Source organism: Carassius carassius, chromosome 6, assembly GCF_963082965.1.
Source record: "Carassius carassius chromosome 6, fCarCar2.1, whole genome shotgun sequence".
Classification (NCBI taxonomy): domain Eukaryota; kingdom Metazoa; phylum Chordata; class Actinopteri; order Cypriniformes; family Cyprinidae; genus Carassius; species Carassius carassius.
In genome coordinates this window covers 802501-819881 of record NC_081760.1, presented here as the reverse complement: position 1 = coordinate 819881, position 17381 = coordinate 802501, and the positions used below count along the sequence as shown (strand labels likewise).

At 36.8% G+C, this 17381-nt stretch overlaps 1 protein-coding gene across 1 annotated transcript in view; it reads left to right on the top strand.

Annotated features, from left to right (window-relative positions):
• LOC132142160 (transmembrane protein 131-like) overlaps positions 1-17381 on the top strand; it is a 46245-nt gene that overhangs the window by 5413 nt on the left and 23451 nt on the right. Inside the window, exons 4-7 of the mRNA XM_059551809.1 lie at positions 10222-10293; positions 14708-14831; positions 14936-15052; positions 16924-17028. Coding sequence (XP_059407792.1) covers positions 10222-10293; positions 14708-14831; positions 14936-15052; positions 16924-17028 — 418 coding nt within the window. The remainder of the gene's footprint in view (positions 1-10221; positions 10294-14707; positions 14832-14935; positions 15053-16923; positions 17029-17381) is intronic.

The window sequence follows — 17381 nt, the reverse complement described above, 5'->3', positions numbered from 1 at the left end:
GGCGAAAACTAAAAAATTTCTTGACCGACCACCGAGCCTCATTAGCCGGTTGAAACCGGTTAACCAATTAGTTTAAAATATGGTACGCTATTTGAAATAACAGCCATTTTGAGCCGCGCCTGCAATTTCGCAACTCTGTCGCATCTCTCTGCCGCTCTGCCTCCCGCACGCACACACACACACTGCCACTCACGTCACTTTTTTAAAATCCCCTACAGCGCGAAACATGAGTCCCGCAAACGCAGCGCCGAAGAGCTTGTTGTATGTAATCGTAGGACAAATGGCTCCTTAGTTTCAAATGGTTTGGGTACAAGGTGATCGCTTTGAAAATAAAGGCGTTTGTCTAAGCTCTAGAAAGCCCTCACCGCTTACAAAGTCAAGGGGCAGCATGTCTTTTTTAACCATTCCGCATATCTTTTGGGTAATAGTCTCTGAGCGCTGTTTGTCACATTTCCTACCTGGTAGCATAGATGACACGGTAGGTTGGCTTTGGCTACCTTTCTCACCCGAAGAGGCTTGCGGGTGTCGCGTTTTCAGGTGATACATCATAGATGATGTGCTGCTACTATATTTAAGCACTGTATCACACAAGTTGCAACTTACATCTGTCTCATTCTTTTTGGTGAAATGGTCCCACACACTACTTTTCTTTGCACGCTTCATCCTGTCGTCTGCCCTGGCTCTTACTTCGAGTGTTTTAGCCTGTTGCCTTTACTTTTCGCAAACCTTGTGAGCGCGCGAACCCAAACGCTGTGACCTCGCGCCAAATGTTTTTATTGGTTTATTAAGTACAAACAGGCGAGTTATGAAAAATTGAGTGTGAGGGATAATTTGTTCACTTAACACAAAAAGATGAGGAATGAGATGGCTAACTGTAGTAGCGTATAGTCCACTGTCTATAATAGCCTAATTTAGATATCACTTTTTTTTATAACCGACTACCGACAACTTTGACCGGTTAACGTTGATACGGTCAACCACCGGTTAAACGGTCATCGGTTAACATCCCTAGCCAGGATGGTCTCCTAAAGAGGATTGAGCTGCGGGATCGGAGTGCCACCAGTGCAGAGCTTGCTCAGGAATGGCAGCAGGCAGGTGTGAGCGCATCTGCACGCACAGTGAGGACAAGACTTTTGGAAGATGGCCTGGTGTCAAGAAGGGCAGCAAAGAAGCCACTTCTCTCCGAAAAAAACATCAGGGACAGATTGATCTTCTGCAGAAAGTATAGTGAATGGACTGCTGAGGACTGGGGCAAAGTCATATTCTCCGATGAAACCCCTTTCCGATTGTTTGGGGCATCTGGAAAAAGGCTTGTCTGGAGAAGAAAAGGTGAGCGCTACCATCAGTCCTGTGTCATGCCAACAGTAAAGCATCCTGACACCATTCATGTGTGGGGTTGCTTCTCATCCAAGGGAGTGGGCTCACTCACAATTCTGCCCAAAAACACAGCCATGAATAAAGAATGGTACCAAAACACCCTCCAACAGCAACTTCTTCCAACAATCCAACAACAGTTTGGTGAAGAACAATGCATTTTCCAGCACGATGGAGCACGGTGCCATAAGGCAAAAGTGAGAACTAAGTGGCTCGGGGACCAGAATGTTGAAATTTTGGGTCCATGGCCTGGAAACTCCCCAGATCTTAATCCCATTGAGAACTTGTGGTCAATGAAACAAAGTAAAGATGCCGCACTATGCATATAAAACGTTTATTTTGCACAAACGCGTTTCGGCGTGTGCCTTCTTCAGTGTGCAATCAGGAAAGCTTGTAACCAATCTTAAATACCCACACCCATTGTCATTGACACACCCATCGTCGTCATCATCATCAAAAGTGATACCAGGACCAATGGTGTCGCTATATACTGCAATATAATACACATAATACATCAAGAATTTTAACACATTCCATTTTTAAACGTGCACCCAACCTCAGAGATCAGCTAGTGCGCTCGCACCTTTCTGCGCCAACTCACTCGCCTTTTCCCTTTAGAATACCATACGGGAATTTCAAATGTTTGAATTGTGCTGCTTGTAATTCTATGATCACAGAAAATTCCTTCACACATCCAAAAACAGGCAGGGTGTATAAAATAAAGGGCAGAATCACATGTCTATCAACTTTTATTGTGTATTTACTAACGTGTCCTTGTGGTTTACTTTATGTGGGCAAAACAAAGCGACAATTGAAAATCCGAATTTTCGAACACAAATGTGCCATCAGAAAGAATGACGATAAATCATCAGTTGCAAGACACTTTAATTCTGTGGGACATAATGCCAACATGCTCAAATTTATGGGCTTGGAGCTGGTCAATCGGCCTCCAAGAGGTGGAGACCGTGAGAACCTCCTCTTGCAGCGAGAGGCTTGGCATATTTTTAATTTGAATACTTGCATCCCGCACGGGATGAATGAAGATCTGTCACTAAGCTGTTTCCTATAAATGCAGGTCAATACTACATGTGTATGGAATGTGTTAAAATTCTTGATGTATTATGTGTATTATATTGCAGTATATAGCGACACCATTGGTCCTGGTATCACTTTTGATGATGATGACGACGATGGGTGTGTCAATGACAATGGGTGTGGGTATTTAAGATTGGTTACAAGCTTTCCTGATTGCACACTGAAGAAGGCACACGCCGAAACGCGTTTGTGCAAAATAAACGTTTTATATGCATAGTGCGGCCTCTTTACTTTGTTTCATATGTGTTATATAAGGCCAGCACTCTGAAAATCTAAAAAAACATAGTGAAGCCTGCTCCCAACCTTATCACTTGTTGAACTTGTGGTCAATCCTCAAGAGGCAGGTGGACAAACAAAAACCCACTAATTCTGACAAACTCCAAGAAGTGATTCTGAAAGAATGGGTTGCTATCAGTCAGGATTTGGCCCAGAAGTTGATTGAGAGCATGCCCAGTCGAATTGCAGAGGTCCTGAAAAAGAAGGGCCAACACTGCAAATACTGACTCTTTGCATAAATGTCATGTAATTGTCGCTAAAAGCCTTTGAAACATATGACGTGCTTGTAATTATATTTCAGTACATCACAGAAACAACTGAAACAAAGATCTAAAAGCAGTTTAGCAGCAAACTTTTTGAAAACTAATATTTATGTAATTCTCAAAACTTGGCCACGACTGTACACATCAAAAACATGATTATCTTTAACCAATATGCTGATTAGCTCTATATTTCTCTCTTTATTGATCATTTGAAACATTTGAGCATTTTTTAAGTAGCTGCTGGCTATTTTAAAGACTTACACCTTATGTCTGAGAGCAGCAGCATTTGGGACTTTTATTGAATTATAAAATACCAAGTCCTTTTCAGGGTATACAAGTAATTTGATCCACCACCCTTAAAAATACTTCATACTAAGTACAATTCTATGCTTCATGATAAGCAAAAGCATGTCAGACAGTTTATCTTGGAATTTACTTGGAAAATGTGTACATTGTAGTGCATGCACAAGTGTATAGTATTTTTTAATTTCTCAGTATGCGTTTTAGAAATTGCATTCACACCTTGATGTTTCCTTGCAACATTTTTTCATGCAGTATACCATTTGCATAAAAATGGAAGCAAATACAGCGAATGTTGAGATTTGAGTTACATTTTTTCACTTACTTGGCAATTGACTGCCACTAAAATAGCAGGAGAAGAATGTGTTGACTTCATTAATTGGCAAATGCCTGAAAATATGCAGACTCTTGAGCCAAGCCAGTTTTGAGAAGGTTATTGCCACAATAAAATGTGGAATATTTGTGTATTTAATCATATTCAAAAAAAAGCATCTTGTGGCAGTGCATGCAAATTTTGCTCACATTGGAACTTTTTCTATGTTTTCCCCTCTTCGATGTCTCTTTGCCACTTCCTCTCATGCTACCAATCACCAACTCTGTAAATCTCATCCTGCTGTCGGCCCATAGCAGATATTTCATAGTTCACATTGTCGCTTCATTGGTTTGACATGACCCGGGGTAACAGCATGCTCTGTGGTTAAGTCCTAATCAGAGACTATCACCAAGCACAATGACTGCTTTGAACACTGCAGCATCAACAAGAATCACTTCCTGTATCAACTGCAAAGTGCAGTTACATGGATGTTGAATGTCTATTAAAAACACATTCAATGCAGGAAATGAATGCTGTTTTTTTATTTTGTGTCGGACTCAATTGTGCATTATGTTATTTTATTTAAATACGTTTTATATGAAAGCATTGCACTTTTAAATAAAGCTGTGGGTGACCCAAAACAAGGAAGCGGAGATGACCGCTTCACTCTGATTGGTCCAAAGTGAGTTTTTGAATGAGCAGAAGTGACCAAATTTGGATAAAATCTCTCAAGCAACCCGTCATACAATAGACACAGTCGTACTACTCATGTAGCTATATAATATAATATTTTGTTATGGCTAATAACTCATGTATGAGAGCACAATATAAAAAAATTATTTTGTGTATATTTGTTTATATAGTTTATTTACGTGGGCTTGGATCGCCCTTTTAAACTCTCTTTTCAGGCTTGGGGAAAATGTACGGAATTATGAGGATTTAAATATAGTTAAACGTTTGTAAATTTGTTAAACCGTGACACATTTGCGTAGCTTTATCAGCATTTGCCAAGATACTTAATAAACATGCTGAATAGTGGATGACGTCAAACTTTTTTTTGTATATTTCTTGTTATGTATAGTTCCTGGAGAGCAACAGAATGCTCTTTCTACACATGCATGCATCACGCTTTTGGTGAATTCATGGAAGCAGTGTAGCAGTCTTTTGCGGGAGAGCAGAACAGCGCCATTGTGGGTTGTTTCGGGCTCAAGAATAGAGAAATGAAAGCCTAAAACATGCTTGCGAATTGTACAACTATAGGCTTTAAAACTCAGTTTCTAAATCTTTTACACTGATCTGTAAAAAATAAAATATGTGCACTGTAAGTTGTGCGGGGGCTATCTTGTAATGCATAACTCTCCTGGTGTTTTAACGTCAGCAGGCATTGAGGCGGTATGATAGCAATAATGCAGTGTTAAGCAATAGAATGTGCATAGATGGGACAGAAGACTAGGGTGCATGATCCAAGATGCATGCTAGTATGCACACACTGCATCAGTAGCAGGACATGGATTGCTTGCATTGTAATAAACTCCTGCAATGAATCATATTTATGCATGTTTGTGGTCCACTATTGGAAGTGTGTGTAATGCAATAAGCAATACTATATGACTATATATACACAAAAATGATTCAAACAAGTCAAATGATTTGTGAAATGTGGAAATCTCACGCTACCAGTAATGGAGTGCATTACAGATTTACAGATTAATACAAAAATGTAGGAAGTTTTGTCAGAATTTCAGGAAGTCATCTTAACATTTAGTCTGGGTTTTTATTTACAAGTGATCAGAACATTGTTTTTGGTGAATAGATCCACATCTAGATTTACAGTACAGTGAAGTATAGACACTCTAATGAAGCACTCTTGCCTAATTGTGGATCCTTCTTGGTTGCCTTTATGCTGTTTGTCCACTGTTTTAAATCTTAGAACATTTGGGCACTTCCTGCAGTGCTTTCAGGATGTTTCACCGTGTTTATCACACAAGTAAAGTCCAGCTCATGTGATAATGCTTTTTTTTTTATTGCATACAAGTTTCATGGTTGGGGCCAGTGATAGGGTTGCCAGGTCAGTACAAAACCAACCCAGCTGCTATTCAAAACTATCTCAGTCGTGTTCTAGTTGAATTTGGCTATCAATTGTGGTTCACTTCAACTCACAGACTAATAGAATAAAAGTAGCCCAATTATCCAAGAAAACCGTGGACTTTGCAACACTGATTCAATGCATTACTTGCCATTTCTTTGAATTTATTAGTTAAATTTACTAGGAATTAGAGTGAAAAATGATAAATACTACAATTTTTTTTAAAAATTCTCAATTTAGCTCTCATCTGAGCCTCCTTAGTTGCGAGTTTGTATCACACAATTATGAGGATAAAAAGTCTAGATTGCATTTATTTTTTATTCAGTGCTGGAAACAGGTTTTGCATAGTGTTGCTGAGTTTTGATTCAAATGTATTTCTTCATTCGAAAGTGTTGAATCTGACAACCAAAATAAAATTGAAGTCCATCAAAACTGACAACAAAATTTAAGTTTAACGTTGAATATTATCTAAATGCAATGATGAATGGTTTTGCTTTTGTCTACAAAAGCTCAACTGACAACTGATCAACTGATAAGAATGAATAAATATTTTTATTAAAAACCTTTTGCCTTGGATCTTAATCTCGACATAACTTCTGGATGTATTTTTAATCAATTTTTCCTATGTATTAATGACTAATATCTGATTAATATATAAAGCAGCAGATTATTTTCTCTATGTCTTTTGTTTTCACAATCTGCTGAAATGGTTTTCACGTGCTGTCAGTAGAGATTAAGGTGCATCTACCCCAGAATATTACATTTACAGACTCATCTTGACCAATAATGCATATAAAAATACCAGCAGGTGCTCACGTCTGCTCTTCATGGGACAATGAATAAGCAAAAAGATGCTGTTGAAGCATCAAGAGACGAGTCAAGAATCCATTTGAACAAACATTTGACTTGCAGAACATCCAAAACAAGAAGGATGACTAGAAAACACACTGCTGTGCTGACAGAACAGCGTAAAGGGATAGTTAACCCAAACATGACTTACTTTCTTCAGCTGAACACAGAAGAAGATTTTTTTGAACATGAACAAAGGCAATGGGGACCAGCAACAAACATTCTTCAAAATATCTTCTTTTGTACTCAACAGAAGAAACTCATACATGTTTGGAACGACTTGAAGGTGAATAATTGATAACCGAATTTTCATTTTTGAGTGAACTGTCCCTTTAAATGGTAAAAAATATTCTGTACATTCACTGCATTTGGTTCAAAATACAAACAACACATTTTTCCAATGTTCTGGGAGGGCATGGTGTGATTTCATCTTTTAAAAAGATCATAGAAAGTTTTTCAAATGTGATTTTCATTAAGACGGATAATGGATTAAGATTTGACTCATTTCTTACTTTTTTTTTTCTTTGGGTGTTGGCTCCTCCCCCTGCTCATCACTAGACTCTCAAACAGACCATAATATTCACACTGATCTAGTGATGTTTATTTCAGTTATTTTTCCTAACTGAGAACCGGCGCTCGTTAACCGGTTATTAACCGTTAACTGACAAGATTATTTATTTAATTAAATAGAAAGAATAGCCAAGTGTCTGTGACCCATTAAAAAAACTAATAATAATAATTTAGCATTCATATATACGAATATGGAAACATTTGATTTTGTGTGGAATGAGAGACCCAACGTTAGTTTCAGTTTCGTTTTAGCCTAAATTAATTCGTTTTCATTTGTCGTTTATATTGCTATAGCTTCTGATATTTTTAATTCTTGTTATTTTCTTAATACTATTGATTGAATGGATTTGTTGTGGAGAGAGCTATGTTTACAGTGTTTATAATGTTTGTAAACATTTAGAGTCAGCATTAGGCCTATTTCTGAATTAAGTAATAAAATTTGACTTATGCGAAAAAAAATTTCTCTCTCTCTAAAAAACGCACAGTTGGTTTATATGCATGCCGTATTTTAACCATGCAGCCATAAATTACTGGAAATAAATAAATAGCTTTTTAAACCGTTTAACTGGTTGAAATGAACATCCCTACACTAATTTACAGTACAAATGGCTTTGAAACATTCAAACGCAAAGCTGAACTCAGATCAGCTACAAAGTGTCATTTCTACACTCCTAACCCCTGCATTATTCAAATTACTTACAACTTCCTGTTTCACCACACACAGGAAATGAGCACTACATTTCAAGCGTCAACATTTTTTTCTTTCGTGATGGGAAGTGATGCTACTGGCAACAAAGTGTGAGAAATGTCTATTATTAGCTGTAAAGAAAAGATGGATTTTCTTTTATTTATTTTTTACTGTAAATTAAATAACAGTAAAAAAAATTTTTGTAACATTTCATACATTTTGAAATAGTTCTGACATGCACAACTGTTAAAAGTTTAGATCAAGTAAAATAATGTTACAAAAGGTTTGTATTTTAAATAAATGTATCACGGTTTCCTCAAAAATATTGATAATAATAATAAATATTTTTAGAGCGGCAAATCATCATATTAGAATGATTTCTGACGATCATGTGACACTGATGACTGGAGTAATGATGCTAAATAAGTCTGCTTTGATCACTGAAATAAATTGTTAAAACAGATATTCACATAGAAAACTGCCACTTGAAATTGGAATAATATTTCAGAAATTTTACTGTTTTTAATGTATTTTTGGATCCGATAAATGCAGCCTAGATTAGCAGAAGAGACATTTTTAAAATTATTAACTGATCCCAGACCTTTTAGCATCAGTGTGCATCGCAGTTAACCTGAAAATGAATTTTTACCCAACTTTTCATTTCATGACCTTCATTTCAGGTCATGATTTTCAGCCCCCAAACTCATTCATCTCAACAAAACAAAACTTCTCAGAATAACTTCATAGGCCTCTTTATTCACCCTGTTCACCTGCTTCTTAGTATTAAGAGAGGTGTTAATAATTAGCTCAGCTTTGCCCTGTTGCCCACTTTAACTTCCTGTTGTTTTTAGTTTCCTGTCACTCTTTTGCACACTTGTTGTGTGGCAGCCTAGATTATGATTCTCTGGTGTTTGCTACATGGTTTTGATGTCTAAATTGTGCAACCTTACACGTTGCTTATTTTTTCTTTTCATGAAAGCTCATGTAGCTTTTCTCAGTCGTTCTCGAATGTTCACACTGAATCACATGATATTCTCTTGTAGCATAATAAGTGTAGTATGCAGGCATGCGTCTCTCAGGAGGAATGAAGTCATTCGCTGGGACTGCCAACAAAACTGTGTGTGGTTTATTAACATTCATGGCATGCATGTGAAGCGATGACATTGTGTGATTAAGTCGGTTCCCTTTTTGCCTTTTCGAACCAGTAAAATGTTGTCTCGGGCAAAGTCTGGGCACAGAACACCAGAATTAGTTCTTAACACTGATTTAAACCAGGATTTTGCATAATGAGATCTTGATTTAACACAAATAGGGCTTAAAGTGCTTGGTTGCATAGTATTTCTCCCTAAGGCTGTGCACAAATAGTCGAATATTCAAATTATTATAAAAAAAATTTCTAAACAATATGCACATTTTACTGCAATTGCATTGCGGGCCGTAAATACAGACAATCCGTGATAAATTTCATGAGAAAGTTTATTCAAGTTAAACCGAACTTTTATTTTGACGGGTTGCCGTGACTACCTTTTAAGTTTCTGTTTGTATATGATATGATATTTTTTGTTTACACACATTTTCAACCAAAAGAAAACCTTAAAAAATAGAAAACCTAGATATAATGTAACATTGTTGTAGAACATTGTTGTTTAATGTTTAATCATGTCTAATTGTTCAGAAATGGTGATGTTGTATTCAAATATTAGTTTTTTTTATTTTTTACGAGCCCATATATTCAAATGCAATATTTTTGAAAAATCCTATCTCTACTGAACAGTATGCATTATTACATGGACGACATATTGTTATTTGTGACCCTGGACCACAGAACTAGTCTTAAGTGTACATTTTTCGAAATCGAGATGTATACATCATCTGAAAGCTGAATAATTAAAATTTCCATTGATGTGTGGTTTGTTAGGATCAGACATTATTTGGTCGAGATACAACTATTTGAAAATCTGGAATCTGAGGGTGAAAAAAAAAATCGAACTATTGAGAAAATCACTTTTAAAGTTGTTCAGATTAAGCTCTTAGCAATGCATATTACTAATCAAAAATTCAGTTTTGATGTATTTACGGTAAGAAATTTACAAAATATCTTCATGGAACATGATCTTTACTTAATATCCTAATGATTTTTAGCATTAAAGAAAAGTCGATCATTTTGAGCCATACAATGTTTTTTTGGCTATTGCTGCAAATATCCCCCAGAGACTCAAGACTGCTTTTGTGCTCCAGGGACACACATTGTTTTGATTTGCTCATCCTGGAAGTATGCTCCGTTCATTCCCTGCTTTCCCAGAGAGCAGCGCTTAAACCTTCCTGGTGGTTTTGATTCTCAGTATTTTTAATGTAAAAAGCATCAATGTGCTTGACATGCAAATCTATTTCTCTCTTCTCTCCTCAGCACCTCGTTTTATATGCAGGAGAGTCGGAGACCACTCCAGTTTCAGCCGGCCACGCTGGACTTCGGACAACAGTAAGTGATTATATATTATAAATTTTACCCTCAATATCAGCAAATGCAATAACCTGCATGTTTTTTTTATTTGTTTGTTTGTTTGTTTGTTTGTTAAAAAAAATTGATCTAGATTGGACTAGTTTTGAGAAGTAATTGGGCAGGTTTTGTTTTGGCAATCCTGACCTGAACGCACGGGCTGGAGATATACCAATAATTACAGGAGCGCCTTTACTGACTAGATGCGCATGAAAATCGAAAATCGATTTTTTTTGCACAGCCCTATTTACGATTAAAAAATGTATTTCTTTAACTGATGTAATGTTGAACCTATTGAAGTTCTGAAATCTGTTTTGTATCGACACTGATAACCATCACAGTCAGGTGGTTATGAACAAACATTAGTTATTTCAAAGGAAAAACATAAAATTTAAAATGCAATGCAGGGAATTCTGGGAACTGTAAATTTTACTTTTTTTTTTCAATTCCAAAAACATAATCTTACCGTAAAATTTTCTGCATTACAGTTTTTTACCATATATATTAGGGGAACTTACCGTTAACCATTCAAATGTTTTTTTACTGTAGCATTTTCACTGTTTTTTACCGTTAAAATGACGGTAAATTTTTACAGCATAAGCTTATAAAGTATAACTTCTTTTCAAAACTTAATAATATAAATTGTTATTTCTATATACATAAAAAAAGTTTTTAAAGGTCTCTTTAAATCTCTTTCACTCATTTCATGAATGCTCTTGAGAGGCTGAGGCATGTAGTGAACATGTAGTTAAAGCTAAAGCTTCAGGTCCCACTGAATATGAAGAAGAGAATTTTCAAATGAAAAGAGTTTGAATCCCCGACATTTATCACCAGGACATAATTTACATTTAACAGTTATAATCTGAAGATTTCAGTTGTGCAGAAGGCATGAAGTGTGTATTTAAACACTTGTCAAACTTGAAATACGAAGTAAGAGCGTGTGCACACAGGTCGATTATAAGTAGTGTAACAGAAAAAGGTGTGCAATCATTTTAACATGTGATCATTGCCATAGCTAGGGTTAGAAAAATAGCTCTTCGCAGAGGTTAAGAATTGTGCTATAATAACCCCTACAAAAACAACTCATTATATACACCAAGCACTTTAAAATACACAGACGTGTAGATGTGTGTGTGAAATATATTTCTCTGTTTTGGAGGGATGAACACTTAAATTATACCATATTTATTGTATCAAAATACTTTAGTTTAGGTTTGGTTAGGGGTGGATCATTTTATCAGTTGTTTATTATTCATGCAACAACACTTATTACACTTAGCATATAGTTTTCATTAATAGCTATATTATTACTTTGTCTAGTGCTCTTATGAATGTTTTAAACAAATTTAACTAGTATACTGAAGGAAATAGCATAGACTTCTTCATGGATAGTGTTTGCAATTTTTATTTCACTCTGTAAACTGCTTGTTCTTCAGATCTGTGTATTAGTGTTAAATGCTGCTGTTTTTGATAGTGTTGATAATGTTTCTGACAGATAATATCATTTTTTATTTATTTTTAGTGTTAGCCTTACCGAATATTGTATCATGTCTGCAGTAAACTGTCAAATAACCAATAACCTTTGATTACTGTCAGATGCATTGCATGATATTTCTATAAAAAAAGGAAAATAATAATTATTAAATTATTTGGAAATATGATAAAGATATCGCTTACCCTAAAATTAACTTTTACTTTCTAAAATGTCATATTAAGTGGAAAAGAAATGTCCAAAGAAACGTATAACAGCTGGATCTGGCAACACAGTGGAGGCAAATAAGTTATTCAGAGAATTTTTTTTATTTTTTAACATTAAACATTTACCAAGGTCTTGACTTCGGTGACCTTGTAGCTTTTTACGGTCATGCATGTGATGCCAAATTTAGCATGAAATCCTATGTGTAGCACAAATTGTTTAAATGGTTACATGTCATATAATATGTATGATGTAATATATAATATATCGTGATACACACACACACATGCTCTCTCTCTCTCACACACACACACACACACACACAGACTATCTCTGTGTTTTTATGACTAATATCCAATGCACACATCCATTGTTGAAGTTTAATTTGGTATTTTTGATCCAATAAGGACTAAATGAGCAAATAACAATATAATTTTATTTATTGATTTGTATGTATGTTATATATGTTCATCAATATTATGTCCTAATTAATAATAGTTATTATATCTACTATTATTATTATTATTTCTGCCATAATATTTCGTACTAATGGCAGTTATATTATAAATTAAACTGAAATGAATTTTTCTGTGATGCATTAAAATGTTTTGTTTACAGAAATGCCAAAAATGAAATATACGTTTTTTCTTTTAGCCAAAAGATTAAAATAACATTTCAATTATTAAATTTGGAGAACTGGGTCATCAAACTTGCAATGCTGTTCAGATTATAATGTCCTCAGGTCGTGGTAAAGTTCTCTAGCTGCGAGTTGCCTCTTGATATTTCCGATTTTACATATTGCTTCACTGGCATCATTTTTTGCTGATCTGCATTGTGTAAAAACGTGCAAAACTCTTAATTGTAGAAGCGGGAATTAAACACAAGTTGCAGTTTCGGCTGAAAGTTCAATGCATCACTATTGTAAATTAAATTGTGATTTTAAACAGTCCACTTGTTTTCTTTATTCATGCATTTTATTACTACTTTTTTAATATCTAGTTTCAATGTTTTAAAAGTTGAGTAATTGTCCATAAAGCTTTCGGATGCTATTCTTTCCATAAAGAACCAATAGCTGGCAAGTTGTTAAATGTAGTCTGTTGTTTAGCAGTGTTGAGTTTTAATAACTAAAGCTGTAGCATGTCTGGTCGGACACACATGAAAACGTAAGATTTAATACCAGTGCAAATAATGCAGAGGTGTTTTATTGGCTGCCGTGTTTTACGTGCTGATGTTTCTCTTTTGAAGCGAAACCTTTGACCACAGGAACATTGCAAGATAAAGAGCCAAGCTGCTAAGCTTTTTGTGGGCAGATTCAGCTTTGAAAGGCCAGCCCGAGTCTTTAAATAGACGTATGTGACTAAGAGTGACATTTACTTTCATCTTTGCTGATGTGTTGTAACCCTGTTCTCGTTTGGGGAAGCGTGAGCTCTGTGAGAGTCTGGAGACATCGACGAATGATCGCCTTTTGAGCACGGTTATGTTTCAAGGCAACAAACTTCATATTAGCATCATTTAGATCAGTTTTTTGCTTTAACCCTCTTTTTGTGAAATGAATATACTACATTTAATTTCAATAATGTTTTTTTTCTTTAATATCTTGCATTTTGAGTGTATTTTATGTTGTATATTAATATATAAATAATGGACTATTTTCGGCATAAAATGTAAAAAATAAATAAATAAATGTAATTTTTAAATTAAAGCGGTATTTAAGTTATAAATAGAGTGAAATTACCTTTTAGCTTTTTTGAATCAAGTCCCCAATTTTTTTTGGTATAATATAGTGGCTGCCAACTTTTCAAAATGGCTGAAAAACTAAATTATTATTATTTTTTAACTTAAATATTATCAAAGAATTCGAATTATATTTGAATTTAAAATGCATAATTTCCATTAGGGCGAAGAAAAGCTTTTGTCTTCTCTCCTGAGGCCACAAGAGGGCGCATCGAGCAAAATATTACTAATGCACTTTTATTCAAAGCATAAGATAACGTGACGATCTTTGGAAAAAAAGTGTTATAAACCAATTATAATTAAGTTGCTTACCTATAAACAAAACAGCATGCATGCATAGTTTAATACAGAGGGCGGAAAGCCAATCACACAGAGTACATTTTTAATTAAAAACACGAGTTGCAGTGGAATGGGAAACAAACCCCGCCATAAAGTCTCAGACACTAAGATAGTTGAACTTGCATTAATTTTACATTGCTTTATTAACATGCTGCTGCTTTTTTGTGTGTGAGACACGAATGCAGCTCTGATAGAAAATGCGCGAAATATGCACTCTATGTGAACGGCTTGATTTGGAGTTTTGACGTACATAACATCTTATACAAAAATGATTCTTACGTTTCCTGCAACATTTGTAATTAACAACGCTTCAATCTAGTGGCTTCAACTGGATATATGCTAACAAAAACATTGAAATGCATTGACACATCGTCATCGCATCTCGCAGATAATTCCTTAACGCACTCCTAAAAGTTTGCATTTGAATGTGGATTTTAATTGTAATTTCGATGGCTATTCTAAATTCAGAAAGAAAGAAAAAATGGACAGCCCTAGAATTCACCATGTTTAGTACCAATCCAATGAAGCACTGAGTTTTAACATTTTTCCCCAATTTTATTTCTTTGGTCTAAAATACCGGAACAGCAGCAGAGGGTTAATGATGATGATGCTTCTTGTATTCTGTAGGCCGGTGTGGCTGCCGAGAGCTGAAACTGTACACATCCACAACCCCAGCCCAGAGCTCCCAGTGTCTCTGCTCTCTATGTTTACGTCCAGCAGACATTTCCACACACCTTCCTTCCACAGAAGGGTAAGTATGACCCCACTCTCTCTCTCTCTCTCCACACTTTAATCACTCTCATTCTCCCATATCAAAGTATTCTTGCTCAGAGTGTGTTTTATTTCACGTTACAGGTGATTCCACCTGGAGGGGGAGCATCTTTTAAAATCATTTTCCTCCCCACAGAGGAGGGCAATGAAGAAATCACTTTATTTATTAACACATCAACCCATGGGCTGATATCATACCAGGCAAGTCGTTTTTTCACTTAATATTGCTGAGGGGCATTCTTACGGAGACATGTGGGAGGGATTCATACTTTGGAGAGATTTATTTAGCTTGGCAGCAGTGCAGAAGCATGAAGTGATTGTTAAATGGTATTCCCACAGCAGTGCGTGTAGATCACAGATTACTCACAAACTGTAGTCTGTTACTGATTCCAGATGAACTAAACTGTACGTCCACACCTTCAGTCCAAAGTTTGGAAACAGCTACTAATTCTAAAGTAAGGAACCTGTGTTTATTTGATCAAAAATGCAGGAAAAAATGTAAAATATTATTCTAATGTAAAACAGCTGTTTTCTGTGTGAATCTGTGTTAAAGTGTAATTTATTTCTGTGATGCTCCGCTGTATTTTCAGCATCATTCCTCCAGTCTTCAGTGTCACACGATCTTCAGAAATCATGAAAATATGATGATTTACTGCTCAAGAAACATTTCTGATTATTATCAATGTTGAACACAGTCGTGCTGCTCAATATTTCTGTGGAAACCGTGATACACTTTATTTTCAAGGATTCTCAGATGAACAGAAAGTTCAAAGATCAGCATTTCTTTGAATGAATGATTATTGTCCACTTTTTTTATGATCTGTACCGTAACAGTCCAGAACAGTTAACCGTTGTTGGGAATATAAATGTTTCCTTGTGAAAGTGAAGTAAATGAGAAAATGCAACATTGTAACAATGTACTTCAAAGCAAACGATTAGGTGTCACAAAAGTGACTGGTTTTTCTTAAGAAATTGTTGACTGATTTATCTAATAATGAGCTCAATTTAAACTTCAAGCTTTTAAGCATAAAACATTTTATTAAAATATTTAAATGATTGAGGAACACACTGGTATGGCATTATTCATGTATCATGAAATGAGTTTTCTCTCTCCCTCTCTCTCTCTCTCTCTCTCTCTCTCTCGGTCTCTCTCTCTCGGTCTCTCCCTCCCTCCCTCCCTCTCTCTCTCTCTCTCTCTCTCTCCCTCCCTCCCTCCCTCTCTCTCTCCCTCCCTCCCTCCCTCTCTCTCTCTCTCTCCCTCTCTCCCTCCCTCCCTCCCTCTCTCTCTCTCTCTCTCTCCCTCCCTCCCTCCCTCCCTCTCTCTCTCTCTCGGTCTCTCCTCCCTCCCTCCCTCTCTCTCTCTCTCTCTCTCTCTCGGTCTCTCCCTCCCTCCCTCCCTCTCTCTCTCTCTCTCTCTCTCTCTCTCTCTCTCTCTCTCCCTCCCTCTCTCTCTCTCTCTCTCTCTCGGCCTCTCTCTCTCTCTCTCTCCCTCCCTCCCTCTCTCTCTCCCTCTCTCTCTCGGTCTCTCTCTCTCCCTCTCTCTCTCTCCCTCTCTCGGTCTCTCTCTCTCTCTCTCCCTCCCTCTCTCTCTCCCTCTCTCTCTCTCTCTCGGTCTCTCTCTCTCTCTCTCTGTCTCTCTCTCTCCCTCTGTCTCTCTCTCTCTCTCTCTCTCTCTCTCTGTCTCTCTCTCTCTCTCTGTCTCTCTCTCTCTCTCTCTCTCTCTCTCTCTCTCTCTCTCCCTCCCTCCCTCTCTCTCTCTCGGTCTCTCTCTCTCTTGGTCTCTCTCTCTCTCTCTCTCTCGGTCTCTCTCTCTCTCTCTCTGTCTCTCTCTCTCTCTCTCTCTCTCTCTCTCTCTCTCCCTCCCTCCCTCTCTCTCTCTCGGTCTCTCTCTCTCTCGGTCTCTCTCTCTCTCTCTCTCTGTCTCTCTCTCTCTCTCTCTCTCTCTCTCTCTCTCCCTCCCTCCCTCTCTCTCTCTCGGTCTCTCTCTCTCTTGGTCTCTCTCTCTCTCTCTCTCTCTCTCTCTCTCTCTCTCTCTCTCTGTCTCTCTCTCTCTCTCTCTCTCTCTCTCTCAGGTTTTTGGGGTTGGTGTCCATGGGGGGTCAGTCAAGGACGTTTATAGGAAAGACAGCGTTCTGTTATTCCCCCACATACAGAGCATTAATCTAACACAAACTCAGGTGTGTGTCATGCATCTGCTTTTGCTTGCTGTGGTGTGTTTTTAAGAATGCAGATGTTCTTATTGGTTCATCCTTTGTGCTGAGATCCAGCCACACACACACACACACACAGGAAAGACACTCATGTAATCCCACATGACTAAAGTCTTGTTCCTGTTGATATTTTTCCTGCAGCCTGCACAGAAAGAAACAATTATTGCATTAGGAGCCATCAAAATTCAAGCCATTTTTTGCATTTGTGTGTGTTCTTCCTGCATCTGGCATTTTTTAAATCTAAAATTCTTGTGTTTTGTCATGTGTTGTTATAATATTACATTGCTACAGATTACATTTCTGCTTCATAATGTAAATGA